The sequence below is a fragment of the Centruroides vittatus genome, unplaced genomic scaffold, assembly GCF_030686945.1.
Source record: "Centruroides vittatus isolate TY-2023 unplaced genomic scaffold, ASM3068694v2 contig_1208, whole genome shotgun sequence".
Classification (NCBI taxonomy): Eukaryota; Metazoa; Arthropoda; class Arachnida; order Scorpiones; family Buthidae; genus Centruroides; species Centruroides vittatus.
In genome coordinates this window covers 15,790-31,463 of record NW_027120772.1, presented here as the reverse complement: position 1 = coordinate 31,463, position 15,674 = coordinate 15,790, and the positions used below count along the sequence as shown (strand labels likewise).

At 34.2% G+C, this 15,674-nt stretch overlaps 1 protein-coding gene across 1 annotated transcript in view; it reads left to right on the top strand.

Annotated features, from left to right (window-relative positions):
• LOC136985262 (guanine nucleotide exchange factor VAV2-like) overlaps positions 1-15,674 on the top strand; it is a 162,135-nt gene that overhangs the window by 135,068 nt on the left and 11,393 nt on the right. The window contains exon 20 of the mRNA XM_067282513.1: positions 12,779-12,885. Within this exon, the coding sequence (XP_067138614.1) occupies positions 12,779-12,885 (107 nt within the window). The remainder of the gene's footprint in view (positions 1-12,778; positions 12,886-15,674) is intronic.

The following is a 15,674-nucleotide window of genomic DNA, read 5'->3' as shown; positions in this document are numbered from 1 at the left end:
AGGTTTAAGTAGTGGCATATGCAAATCTTAACTACTTTTATGATGATCTGTGAAAAGTCAATGTCTTATTGATCTGGGATGGAGAGTGACATTGCTCATATGCATATATGTATCATATATTTTATTAGGATCTAGATAAATTTTTACAAGTATTGTGAGGATTCAGATGCTGTTTTTACGTAAGTTTTTAACTAAACGAGATGCTTTAGAAACTTTTTCCTTTTTCAGTCTGGTTCCCACAGAATAAGAACAGGAAAATATTAAATATTAACATAACTGTCAACAAGTTATTTCCCCTTTGCATTGACTTGTGAAAAATAATGAAAATATGCTATAATGGTCTACTGTCAATTGTGAGAAAGTTGATAATTGACTTAGTCTAGGGAGGAAATCTATAAACAATCACTGACAAACAATTGTGTCATCGCTACCAAACAAACAGTCACATGATCAGATTCCCACACTAAAGACAGATATAATGAGAGCACATCTGACGATCGGTGCAGACATCTTTAGAAGCCGACATACTTACCACGGCCATACTTAGAAGCCATAACTTACAGTTTGGCCCGCCATATTGAAGGAGGGTTCAGAAACAACATGGACTACTTTCATCTCACCCTATACTAAGTGAAACATAGCAGACTTGCACTGGATACCGATTTAACTTTGATTCAACTTGAAGACAGCTCATCAGAGACATTTGACTAAGGTATAATTATGTACACTCTCTCTCTTGGTCGGTGGAGACTTATCTAGGTAGTCCCCCATTATTGCTTGGGACCAAACGCAGACTTAGATAGACAGATGTTACTTATGCCTGTCTGCTTTTTGGTGTATCTGTTTATTGTATGCTTTTAGTTAACTCATTAAATTGTTATTTCATTGTTAACTTGATTCCACGTGGACTTATTTCGGCACATTAAGACACCCTATCGACTCACTCGTTGCGCCTCCCCACTCGATTTATAGCACTCCTACCCATCCAGTGACAACACGAGCAGATCTCACCGATCCGTTGCCATTAAAAGGGATTTCGAGTTTGACTCTCTACCCCCCCGGCTTCTCACAGTTAGGGATTGCAATCCAGCAGTGTTTTGAATCCAGCTGAATTTTTGCTGGATTGAAATCATTCCAGCTGGATCCAGCACGGATCCAGCGTGGATGTATTTTTGGTGCAATAAAGTGTTATCTGTCTATCTATCTATCCTGCAATTTATGTTTTTTTTAATGAAATAAAACATTTTTAAAAAATACTTAAAAAGCTTTTATTATTTAGACTGGTCACTATAAATCAGTAAAACTTCTTACACATTTAGGTAGTAAACTTAACTTTGGTTCGGTTTAACACTTGAGATAGAGATAATTAACTTTAAATGTTTAGTTAGATTATAATTATAATGTAATCTTTAAGTTAAATAATAGCAAAGGTAATTCTACTGTTTAATTTATATTAATATATTATAATAATGTAAGGACAGATAATCAGTGGCTAAGTGGTTAAGTGGCTATCAGTCTTACCAGTTTTCATATATAGGCTCTACATATTAGTCTGTAGTTATTTATAAGTATATAAAACTATGTACTGGAAGTAGAATAAGTTAAATAAACTACACCTTTATCAATCCAGCAAAATTTAATAAAATAATAACGTTTGCAATCATTTTAACGATCTTCCTCGGTTACAAAAAAATAGAACATTAAATTATAGAACATAAAATGTGTTCGGAATAAATATAAAAATTAACGGAAAATGCCCAAACGGACAAAATATAGATAAATAAATAAAATAAATAGCAGAAAAAAATATATACAGGGTGTTTTTTTTAAACTGACGGTACTCAGAAACATCTGTAGAGCAATCTAACAGCCGGACTGTCGCCAAATTTGGGAGAGTGACTAAGAATGACATGGAAAAGAGATAGAATTTAGGTACTACTATTTTTCTTCGCGGAAGATTCCGCGAAGAAAAACAGTAGTACCTAAATTCGCCGGTAGAGGAGGATTTGGCGCTGTTGTAGCGAAAAAGCTACCAGCACTTCACTGAAGAAAGGATCACCAGTCGCTTTTTCCACTTGCATGGTCACCTCGCTCTCCGGATCTAACCCCATGTTACTTTTTCCTGTGGGGTTACTTAAAGTCCAAAGTCTATCTTGGTAGTGTCCCAAACTTGATGACTTTGAAGGACAACATTTCTCGAACTGTGATGAACATTCCTGCGGACATGTTACGTTCGGCCATAGAGAACACGGTGTTCAGCATGCAATGAGTTGTCCAGCAGGACGGTGATCACATTGAAGAAGGGAGAAAGTTACTTGCTGATTAATTAAACTTTCGTTATTACACTGAAACCTCTGTCTGATTATTCATTCGTGTGTTTGTTAATTGCAGCTGGATTTTATGCAGATTCTTAGCTGTTTTGCTACAACAGCGCCAAATCCACCCCTACCGGAAAATTTGGGTACTACTTTTTTCTTTGCGGAATCTCTTTCCCATGTCGTCCTTAGTCACTCTCCCAAATTTGGCGACAGTCCGGCTGTTAGATTGCTCTACAGATGTCTCTGAGTACCGTCAGTTAAAAAATAAAAAAACACCCTGTATATAAGATCCAATGAAACCAGCATTGTCCGTTAATAACATTAATTAATGTAAAAGGATCTCCACATGGTAGACAATGAGTCCGCATCTCTATGGTTTATACAACCAGTTGTCATGTGCGCCTTGCAGATTTCCAATCTCTCAAGATGTTTGACCGTTTGCTTATTCGTCGTCGTTTTTATAATTGCCGCTCGATCCCATTGGACATTAACATCCTTCTGTCTTTTGTATGATGCCAGCGCAGTGTTGTCAAGGTTCTTACTGATTGTATATTTGTGCTCTCGAGCCTTTGTTTTAAACTGCGCATCGTTGCACCCACATAAACAAGCTTTGGAATTGAAACGTTGGTTGTGTAAAGGCACCGAATATATACCCATTGTCGAATTCCGATCCACTTTCTTTTTATCGTTTCTTAAAAGTTTGAAAACAGTGGGATTACGTCGGTATACAATACGAAATTTATCAAACCTGGCAGTACATCTATGTATCTTGTTTAAAAAAAATGGGATGTAATTAAGCACTATTCTTTTTATATTTATTCCAAACACATTTTATGTTCTATAGTTAATGTTGTATTTTTTTGTAACTGAGGAAGATCGTTAAAAGCGATTGAATACGTTATTATTTTATTAAATTTTGTTGGATTGATTAAGGTATAGTTTATTTATAAGTAATTTAATTATTAGTGTTAGTCAAGTATTGAGTAAGTATTTAGTAGCAGTCTAGTAGTTAGCAAAGCGGCAACGCCGACAATGTAGACTTGCGCCATTATTTAGAAAGTTAATTGAGTATTTGCGGATTTGCAGCGCTGGATCCAGCAGGCCGAAAAATGCGCTGGATCCAGCTGGATTGCTGGATGAGGGATCCAGCAATTGCAATCTCTACTCACAGTATCATGGGTTACAAATAATTAGATTAACTAATTCCAGATTAACATCATATAATAGCCCATGATATAATTATCTGTGGTGTCTGATGGTACACTTATGTATACAAACATTATCTCTTACCCAATTCAATAGTTATAGGTTCATTGTTAATGAAGCAATAATTATCTACAATTTATTCAATTATTTGACTACTAAAAATTTTGATCCAACCCTAATCTCTCAGAATTGCTCCCTTTTACTTTCTGAGCTCTGTTACATATAACAGGGAAAGCATGGTGATCAGTCAAAAATGATCCCTCCAAGATTTTTACATTTTTGGATTCGGGACCTTGAAATGTTGAGAAATAAAAAAATAGGTATTTTTTTAATGTGTATAAATTGTGTGTGTGTGGGGAGGCATAATTTTGTTAATTTTCTTTGAAGTATTAAATTTCAAAGAAAGTGCTTTCTGTCAAGAATTTCTGAAATTTTGCAAGGAGGTTTGTGTATTAGGAAGATTGGTGCTAATATTAAATTTTGGTGGTTAAAGATCAATGGAGTGGGGAGATAGAGGAAGTTGTGTGTATCTCCCGGTGGGGTTGGATTTAATGAAGATTTTACTCATTATTAAAAATATAAAGTAAAATTCAGCAATGGGATCGGTAATATCTATAAAATCAATTATATAAGTATAATTCTAAAAGTTAGAAAAAATTTAGAAAAATTATTCGAGTATAACTCAATCAACACTGATTTCGGGGACAAATTATGACAAGACAGTTAACAAATCAAAACATATTTATTTATATTTTTTCTAATATATCCATATGCATTTGCCAGTTATGCATCCACTGAAGAGATCTAACTAGTGAAATGCATACGGATATATTAGAAAAAATATAAATAAATATGTTTTGATTTGTTGACTGTCTTGTCATAATTTGTCCTCAAAATCAGTGTTGATTGAGTTATACTCGAATAATTTTTCTAAAATTTTTTTAACTTTTAGAATTATACATAAATACAGTAGACCCCCCCTATAACACGGAACTTATCTACCGTGTTATAGGGGGGTCTACTGTAATTGATTTTAAAGATTTTACTCATTATTAGGTTTTACAAAAAATTGTAAATGTTATCTCTACCCTCAAAATTAAGCTTTTTGCCATTTTATAATAATTAAAAATATAAAAAGATTTTTAAAAATAAAATATCATAACAAATGGCATCACATGCAGTTTTGAATGTTGCCAGGAAAGTTAAGCAACTTATTGCTGAATTTTTTTATACTTGTTTTCTCAGCTGATACGGGGAAGGTTCAAATCCAGGGATGGAAACCCACTGCCTCGGGCCACATGTGGCCCACAGTAATGTTTTTTGCGGCCTGCATCACATAAAATGTGAATAAATATATCAATTTTCCAACTTTAGGAAGTATGCAGCAAAAATTTAAACATTATTTTCTACAACTTATGTATGTGAATAGTTTTTCTGCAATAAATTTAGTAAGAATTAAAATAAGTAACTGGCTAACAGACACATAGAATGTAATTTAAAACTAGCAGTGATTCTCAATCTTCCTTACACACCGGTGATTCAATCAAAAAATACACTTACGTAAAACCAGATAACCGGAGTGGTTAGTATTCGGGTCGCAAACGTTTTCGTAGCCTCTTCTAGGCTCTTCTTCAGGCTTAGTAGTAATAAATTCGAATATATTCCTTTTTGAAAGAACCGAGTTTCGAATTCCGTCACGTGAAAACGTTCCAACATATTTTTTAAACGAAACGATCGCCGTTCTGTGTAGCGCGCATGCGCTTCGAAGCGGCGATGATGTTAATGTTTAAAAATTATCTTCCAGCAGGAACTGCCACGCTGCTGAAAGGGCCAACTCGTCTTTAAAATTGATGCACGTGGTGTTACATCCTGCTCTGTATATTTCCATAGCTTCCAATAATTTGAGATGTTCCGGGTGGTTAGTGGTGAGGATAATGCGAGCTGCGGTAAAGTCCGCCGTGACTTCTTGATCGGTGGCATATGTTGAGAGAGCTGTTGTGAGCCTTTTGTGTGCTATGTCCGCCTTATGTTCTTTAATCCTTATCCCCATTGTACGTTTGGTGGAGCCAATGTAGACCATATCTCTGTCAAATCTGTGGTCTCTGAGGGGGATGGTGTATATTCCCGGTAGTCTGATTGGGTTCGGAGGATCTTTTCCGTTACGGAGTATTTGGAAAATGGTCTGGCATCTTCTGTAGGCTATACGGACTTGACGTTTTTTGGATATCGTAGCATATATCGATTTTAATCGTGGGTTAAAAGTGATAGGGATCCTTTCAGTATTGTTTTCTTGAATATTTAAGCGCCTTTCTGTCTGATTGTTACACTGTTTCTGGCTCTTTCTGTACTTTCTACATAGTCCCCTTATCAGGTTGGTGTATCCGTGTTCTACCGCTATTTCGTTTATACGTTTGATCTCCTGATTTAGTGCCTGGTGAGAGGAGGAGTGCGTAAAGGCCCTCCTAACCAATGCTCTAAAGGCCGCTATTTTATACTGAAATGGGTCACAGGATCCTATCGGAATATACATGGAGGCAGTATCAGTTTTGCGATACACCGAAGTGTGTATGTTTGGCCCTTCCAAAGCGATATCTATATCCAAGAAATGGATTTTAGAGTTACTATGCTGCTCCACCTCAATTACCAGACCGTACGGATTTTTGTTCATCGCTTTAATAAATTGATCTATATTCGGTTCCGTCTTCCACAGGATGATGACGTCATCAATGTATCGTTTATAGAGCAGTATGTCGGGTAGGAAGGTAAGAAGAGTGATGTTTTCCAAACGTCTGACCACCATTTCGCACAGATCCCCCGACACCGGGCTCCCCATAGGAACACCCTTATTTTGCATGTAAATAATCCCATTGAATTGAAAAACCGAGCTATAACAAATCAAGTGTGCCAGCTCCAGAATCTCTCGGTGTAGTGATGTATCGTTGACATTAGAGAACAGGAAGTCTCTTAGTGCGCAGAAGCACGGAGGTAGCTCAATGGAGGGATATAATGATCTGAAGTCCAATACTGTAGCGTAGACTGGGGAGGAGAGAGTTTTAAGCTGTTGTATCAGTTCAATGGAGTTGGATATGGTAAACTCATAATCCTCTAGGTGCGTGGTGAGCAAGTTGTGTATGGCTTTCTCTAATATTCGAGTTGGGGCCCTTGCCTTGTCTACTACCGGTCTTAGCTTCTGCTCCTGTTTGTGTGTCTTAGCAAAGGTGAACAATTTAGGAGCGTCGGGGGCATCCACGATAATATTCTTTAAATTTAGCTTGCTGGCGAGCTTCGAGTTGGCTAACCGTTTCACCCTGGATTGTAGCTTATCAATATAATCCTCTTGGACCTCTGTACATTGGGTCTCTCTGATGTATTCATTCAAGTGCCTCTCATAGGTATCACGTTTCATCAATACTAATCTTTTGTCTTTGTCTGCTCTGACCAATGTGATACGATTGTGACGTAACCATCTAGACGTTTCTCCGTAATTTATCGCGGAGGGAATAAACTTCGGCTGATTCTTTGGTCTGTCTTAACTTAAATGTTGCCATCCATCTATAATATTCCCTTTGTTTCTCCGGAAGTCCTTTTAAGATGATCTCCATATCCGGAATGTAAGATCTTGTAGCCGTTTTTTCCGAAGGCCGTTTTTGTACATTTACATCTGTGCCAGAAGCTAAATTAAGTATACCTATGCTAATTTATAATTATATATGAATAAAGAATTGTGATTTACCGACATTTCTTTCCCCCCTCTTTTCTCTTGTATGCGGCCAGCATTAGTTCAAAAGTTTTGAAATGTGGCCCTTAAACCTAGTTTTTACTTTTTCTTTTTTTGGGAAGAGACAGACCGTGGAAAAGTTAACATCTGGAAGGAGCCTCCTTCTCCTAGGTACCTGTTTAGCCAGATAGAGGGTGAATGTCAAATTTTATTAATTTACATTTTAATGAACAAAATTTTTATTAAATGTTTTATATTTAAATAAATATTTGGATACTTAAAATATAATTAAGATCAGTATTATTTCATTTATTTATTGTGCAGAATGGTTTCAAAATTTTATTTCTTATTCTTTGTTTGAAGGTGATATTGATGGTCATTTTGAACTCATTTCTTTGACTAGCAAAACTGCATTCCACATCGACTACTGATTAACAACACAATAAAAATTTATTAACCTCTTCGATGTTGAATATTTTCTTCGTCGCATGTCGCTCCAGGTTGAATTTTTTTCGATGTTAAGCCTAACGCAATCACACATTATAGAAAAATAATAATTGTGGCTATCGTATTATTCCAAATTACTTTATATTTTTCACACACAAAATAGACATATTAGGGAATGTAAAAAACAAAAAATTTTATTTCAGAAGTTAATTTTAGTGTGATATATCTCAAAACAAGGAACAACACATAGTGGAACATTACATTTTACACACTGATAACGTGATTCTGCACGCTTTTTGTTAGCCAAACATACTTTACATACTCTGGATGGATGTTTCTTTTTTTCTGTTGGTGGTATCAAACTGGGAAAATGCCGTTCGGATAAACGTAACACATTTTCATGTGACGGTCGACTGCGGTGGACTAGATGTCTGCTTGTGTGATACTTTTCTGATAACAGACATACGAAAATCAAGAAATGATATTTGATTTTTCGTATGTTGTCGATATAAAACACAAGCATTATACAGTGTAATATCCATCATATGAAAAAACATTTTTTTATACCATTTTACTGTTTTTCTCATGCACGGATAATTGCGTATTACTCTGTCACAGAGATCGATACCACCCATATTTTGATTATAAGCTAAAATACAATTTGGCTTCATTATTACTTTTTCAGATCTGTCATGTTTACCTGAATCAAAGAATTTGTTGTCACTCATCGTACTTAGAATTGTCACATCACTTTTGTCTTTCCAACAGAACACGGACAATTCATCTTTCTGACAGGTGATAAATTCTCCTTTCTTCAATTTACTGCCAGGAAAATTGCGTGGCATTCCTATCCGATTTTTGTTTACCGTTCCACATACATAGGTTTGTTTCTCCTGAAGCGTTTTTGCTAAAGTCGGTGAAGTGAAAAACCTATCTAAAAAAACCTTGTGATTTTTACCAAACAACGGTTCTAATAAGGTTAGCACACCCTTATCACCTTGCTCACCTTCAAAATTTCTGTATTCAGTTGCAGCTCCAGTGTAAACTATAAAGTCCCAAACATATCCTGTTTGTGACTCTCAAATTTCGAAGCTTTTCACTCCAGAACGAGCATGCTTGTTCAGTATATACTGTCTAAATCCCAATCTCCCTTTTTATAGCCTTTCATCTACAGATATTTTCCTCTGGGAGATATGCATTTTTGAACCTGTGGCGTAAATGATCAATAACACTGTAATTTATGCAGTCGATCATCACCATTTGAAGCTTGATTATTGTTCGTAAAATGAAGACAGGACAAAAAGAATTGAAAGCGGTTGCTCGACATTGCACAGGAAAAAAATGGTGTTGAAAAAAGATCTTCAATTGCAAAATACATATTTAGGCGTGGTTTTCTAATTATACTTGTGACCATTATAAGTCCTAGAAATTCTCTAATTTCTGGATTTGTTGTTGGTTTCCAGTTTTTTATCCGACTATTCTCTCGTAAATCGTCACAGTTTAGCAAACTATTACCATACCTGTTTGTTTCTGAAACGATCTTGTTGACAAGTTCGTCATTGAAAAATGTACTAAAACACTCGAACGGTGTAGCATCACTCCGTAAATTACATCATATCCCTGCCGGTCCCGTGAAACTGTTCACTTGAGGACTTCTGAAATTTGTTTGAATCCATCCATCATCACTACTAAATCGCGGATGTTTAGCAGTATTACTTCGAATACTACCGTGTGATCTGCCTCTATATCCACTCGTAGATGGTATTTCGGGATCAAAATCACCACTGTCATCACTTACATTTTGATCTGGTATGTAATTGTTGTTGCTGTCTGAACATTCAGATTCATCAGAACTTAAATTATACAAACATTCGATCACTTCTGACTTGTTTAGAATGCTATATCTGCTACTTGTTGCCATGTCAAAAAACAGAGTCGAACTGGTCTAATTTCCTTTGTGATTTCTAACAAAGAACTATTCCTAGAATTTGAATATCCTGCTGAGCAGAAACTAGATAATATAACGATTCTCTGATGCGAGTCACTTATTTCAAAACTCCATATAAGTAGCGACATCTGATGTTTAAAAACGTTCCGATTCAAATACGAATATTTCCAGGATCGACCCATTAGGTTAATAAGGTCAACACAAAAATTTTCGGAAACAATGCAGGACAGGTTAAAGCTAATTTTTGAATAAAAAATTGTGGATTAATGTTGTGTTTGAAGAATCTTCATAAAAATACCAGTAAATGATAATGACACAACTCAAATTCTTACTAATTGTATTACAATTTCTAAAATTTCCAATAATATTAAAGCTAAATGATTGCCAAATTATGTTGCACCATATCACCATTATTATTATTATTATTAATTAAATGCTAAGTAATTTGGCACTAAGTAATTTAATTATAATTATTAAATTTAGAAAGCGGTGGCATCTAATGTGACCTCTAGTGCCAAATTAATTAGCATTTAAATAATGATAGTACAGTAGAGCATCGATTATCCGACTCAATTGGGGACCGAAGTCGGTCGGATAACCGAAAAAACGGGTAACCGAAAAGTATGAAAAAATACATTATTAGTATAATATAATTAGTATATTAGTATATCGCTATTAACCTACTGTGCGTCGAATTATCATCGATGTTAAGCCTAACAATTTTTTTTAAAATAATAATTGTCACTATTGTATCGTTGAAAATTATTTCTTTATTTTGCACAAAATAAATACTGGCCTCCCTTTCACGGTCGAGCTAGTGTTACCAGCTAAAACACGCAAAAATTTAACAAAAGTAATATTACCGTAGCCAAGACATAGCTAAATATCGTAGCGCCACATCGCTAGTCGACATTTGAATTTGCCGACTAGAACGCGGTCGGTTAACCGACGCGACGGTCGATCGGGGGTCGGATAATCGACACTCTGCCGTAGTAGTATTATAGCCCGATATAATTTGGCAATCATTTAACTTTAATACATAACTATTGGATTTTGAATGTTTATACTTGTATTTCCAATAATATTTTATAAATTGATTTCACGATTGTAACAATTAGGGATTTTCTATTTCCAAATTAATTTTGAAGAATATAGTGTCATAATAATGACAATTTTAAATATTTTGTATATATTCTATGTTCTCTTCTAAGGCAAAAAATTGTTCCATAGTTTAAATGATTGATGAAGTTTGTGGGAAACGCCGGGAGGTAGGACGGTGTCGTACCTCCTTCTCGTCGGCGTCAGGTCGGTAAGACCCACCCCACTGTCAAGGATGGCTAATTTTGTACGATATCCCGACTTGTCGGGATCGGGTAATTAATTGTCAGGTCGAGTGGAGGAAGTGTGTGGGTTCGACGATAAGGTTAAGGCGATATTCGAATAAACGGACCCAGGATGAAAACACATGACGATTTATTTAGACGGACAAACAAAATACAAAAGATCTAACGCGTTCCGTTTCTAACCGCGAGAGCGAGAGAGAGTTCACAATTGTTGGGGGGTTCATACCTCTCGGATATCGACAATCGGAGAATGTTCTTCGGCTCGGGCGGCGGCTCTGGCGGTGGGCGGCAGGATCGGGCTCGTAGATGGAGGCTCCGGCGTCTTCGAATAGGCCTTCGTATGGGACTCGTATGGGACTCGGTTTCGCCGGGACGTTCGTCTTCTTCGGACGTTTAGCCACACCATTCTTAGATATCTCCCCCCTATTTATACTCCCGATCGCGTCCGCTAAGATCACCAATCGCGACGGAGGGCGATGATTCGGGCTCCGTGACGCAGAAGGCGATTCCGGAGAGGAGGGAAGCGAGTTTGACGGCGGAAGACTGTACATCCTTTGACTTGTGATTGTTATCTCCGATTTTGATTGTTATCTCCCGAGGGGATTTGAAACAATGAAATTTTAAAATCGGACCGGCTTAATTCGGTCCTCACAAAGTTTATTATTTGGACAAAAGTGTTCCAAAAATACAGGCAATTTCTCAGCTTTAGAATGTAATGTGTTCCTAAAAATATATACAAAAGTTGAACAATAGAGTTGCATGCAATAAAAGGAGATCTGTTTTCAAAGAACTAAAAAGAAAAATTATAAAATTAGGGAAGTTACAATGTTATAATAAAATCCTATTTAAAATGTTAAAACCCCAGACTAAACAGAAAACAGATGATATAAATTAATTTCCACAAATGATTTTGGTATTACCAAAACAAAATTGGCAGAAAGTACCACTTTGTGACTTTTTTGTAAACTGAAGTTTTACAAAACTCTAAATTTAATATTTGTAAAGGGTTTTAGGGGTATCAAAGTATTATCTTTGAAAGAATGAGTTGTCCAAAACTCAAGAATTATTTATAAATGTAAATTATAAATTTGATTTTTTTAGATAAAAATAACATCTAATAAATTTATTCTGTCCGTTTACTTTTAATTATAATAATTACTAATTTAAATGTTCCAACTCAAGCTAATAATTAGAATTAAATTTTTAAACTGCCTGTTAATAATTGCAAAAATTAACTATACAAACATTTTTCTCTCTAAGATATGGAATTATATATGATACTATATGTTCTTACATTATGAATAAAGTGCATTCATCTAAGAGTTAAAACTGTAAGCAAAACTGAAATGAAATTCATATGTTATCCATCAAGAACAGCTGTTATTGACTACTATCTCTTTAATAACAAGATACATATAAAGTTTCTCCCAATATAAAATGATGAAAAAAATTATATGATATCATTTTTTTCATCTTTTTATATTGGGAGAAACTAAATGTGAAAATAATATTTCCTAAAAACAAATATAATAATTACGCAGTAATTATTATTTTTCAAATATTTATCATCAGGCAGAATGTAAATTAATTTTTGATTAATTAATATTCCGCCCGACAAAGAGTATATGTTACAAACAAAAATTTGTTTTTACAAAGACAAAATAAATTCAAAATTTGTTGGTTGACACTAAAAAAATTTAAAACTCTGTATCTGAATCACAGTAACTGCTTATGTTTTATATTTAATTAAATTTGAAATGTTTTTAAAATTAAATTATAAATATTAAATTTTTTATAGTTAAAGTAACGGCTAAATGGCCGTACAGTGGAGGACCCGGATACATATCTTTTGAACCGGATGATGTTATATATGTTATCAGAAAAATAAGCCCTACCTGGTGGGAAGTGAGTATTAATAATTTTTAAAAATATATTTGATTTCAAATTTTTAAATGTTTTTCATAGAATTAAAATTTTTATTTAATCTCTCATTTGTTTTTTCACTCCTGATTTATTTATGACCATAAAGTTTTAAATAAAATATATTTTAAATTACTTTCCTGTTTGCATTATTTTTTTGTTTTTGTAATTTACATATTAATTATAGTAGTACCTCATGCTTCGAGTGACTAACTTCGAACACTTCGGAGTTCAAATAGTAAATTCAATAAAAGTTTGCCTCGGATTTTGAATGATGCTTCGGAGTTTGAACTGTGTGTGCACTGAAAAAATGTGCTGGAACCATAAATGCAAGTCGTCTCTTACTCTCGTGTTACACTCGTATGTTTTCGGCACTTTTTTTTTTGCTTAATTTTTAGTATGTTTACTTATTTTGTGTTTTTTGTGTTTATATATTTTGTGTTTTTCGTTGATTTTTAACAATTTCTTCTGATAATTTTTTCATTGGCATGTTTTGAATTTCCTACATTGTTTATCTGTTAGTTCAAAACTTCCTGAATGGAACTTGTTAAACCATATTTGCATATTCGAAGCTTAGGAGCATATTCCCCATACACATTATGAACCATTCTTACTTTTTTTACAGTGTTATATTCTTTCTGAAATTCATCAAAAGATGCCAAGCATGCCAGATGTGCTTGAAGACATTTTGACTTGATTTTTATAAAAACAAAATATGAAGTAAAAAGTTTAAAATAAGTTTCTAAACAAAGAATACAATCTCTCATTAGCAATAATGTGATAAATGTCATGACTGTTACAATTAAATCACATAACTATGTTAAGTAACAACAGCTGTAAAAATAGAAGAAAACTTTCTGTTGGACTCAATGTAAATTTACTTACTAACTATGGAATCTGAAAATGGCATGGAAACATCATAGTCTAAAACAGTGGTTCCCAAAGTGGGTACTACTGCCACCTGTGGGTAATGAGTAAATCTAAGGGAATGAAAAAAAAGCAAGTGGGTGGCAGGGGGGTACTGGAGGAACAGTACTGAATGGTAACCATAGACAAAGTGGTCACTGGCAACCTTTTCCTTTCCTCCATTAAAATGGGTAAGAAGAAACATTGTGTTTAATAGTTTCCAGATGTGGAGAACAATGTACGGTAAGGATACAAAGTATGAGGTTCATAGAAAAGTTTTTCTAAGAATATTTCCAAGCCTTTCTCACACAAGGGAAAAATGGGATGGGGGCATCGTGTATAAGTTTTCGGAACCAAGGAAGCAGTGGCTCAAAAAAGTTTGGGAATCGTCGGTCTAGAAGAAAGGTTGTAGTATCGACAATTGAAATGAAAAAAAGGAACATATCGCGAAATGTGAAAGCAGTACAGGTGTGGTAGATCTGGTGGCCGTGTTTAAGATGCCAAAGTCGATAGTGTGCGACCAGTTAATGCAATTTTCATTATTATACATTATTTACATATTTATTGTTTTCAGATTTTAATTAGAGCATGTAATTGTCTTATTTTTACATTAAATAATGTGTATTTGCAATTTTAAGTTTACTGAAATGGATATTGTTTAGGGTTGTGGAACGAATTGATTCACTTTCTATTATTTCTTATGGGAAAAATTACTTCAGACTGAACTATTTGGAGTTTGAACAACCTCTTGCAATGAATTAAGTTTGAAGTATGAGGTATCACTGTATTAATTTTAATTTTCGCCTATAAATGAGAATTAAATTTTACAAGTATATATATCATAAGTAATGCACATTTTAACATTATTTAAAGATATAATTGTTACAAAAATTTAATAATTTTCTACAGAAAACTGGTTTATACTTTTATATTAAACTAATAGATGAGGCCGGCATTACTTGGATAAAAAATAACAGCAGCAAAGATTAAAATTATTAGATTGTTTCATACTTCTAACCCTTCTATTATATAATATTATATTATTTCATTTATATAACTGCAAAGATTATGTAAGAGTTAAAATGGTTACTTGGTGTGACCAATCTAACACATTTTAAAAATCTTTAAATTGTGTACAGTAGGGAAATAAAGAATTTTTAAAATGTGTTTGATTGGTCACTCGGTGTGATAAACCCTTACGTAAGATAACTTTTGTAGTTGTATAAATCAAGTACTGTGATGTAACAAACATTAAAATGAAAACCATATAAAGAGTTTGATTATTTCAGTCTACTATTGTCACGTTTATCACAATACTCAGATGGTATGAAACAACACAAATTCGATGGTCACGTAGACAGGAATTGAAAATATATCTTAACTTTTTCAGATATCATAATATCTTCTAATTTTAACTCTAAGAAACTGTACCATTCACAGCTGAATATCAAACGGTAATCTGCCAAAATTTTGGAAAAAAGGACAAAATATTTAAACTCGGCACCAGTTCGTAAAAAAATATTTGACCATACCGACAGTGGTGCGGTTGATTATGGGTGACATTTAAATAGTAATCTAGAGTTATTGTATATACTTTGTTGTGTACAGTAACTCTAGATTCTGTTATCTAGAGTTAATGTACTAATTAAAAAATTTTGTGAGTCACTGTGACTCACAAAATTATGTGAGTCACACATAAATGTGAGTCAACGTAATCCACAAGTCACATCAGTCAGTTTCAAAAAACACATTTATTGTGTACTTTGTATAACATTATAAGCTGAAATATATTGCATATATTACAACCATTAAGAAATACAGCACTGGTAAATACCTATAAGATTCTGGGCAGCCAGATTTTTTTCATT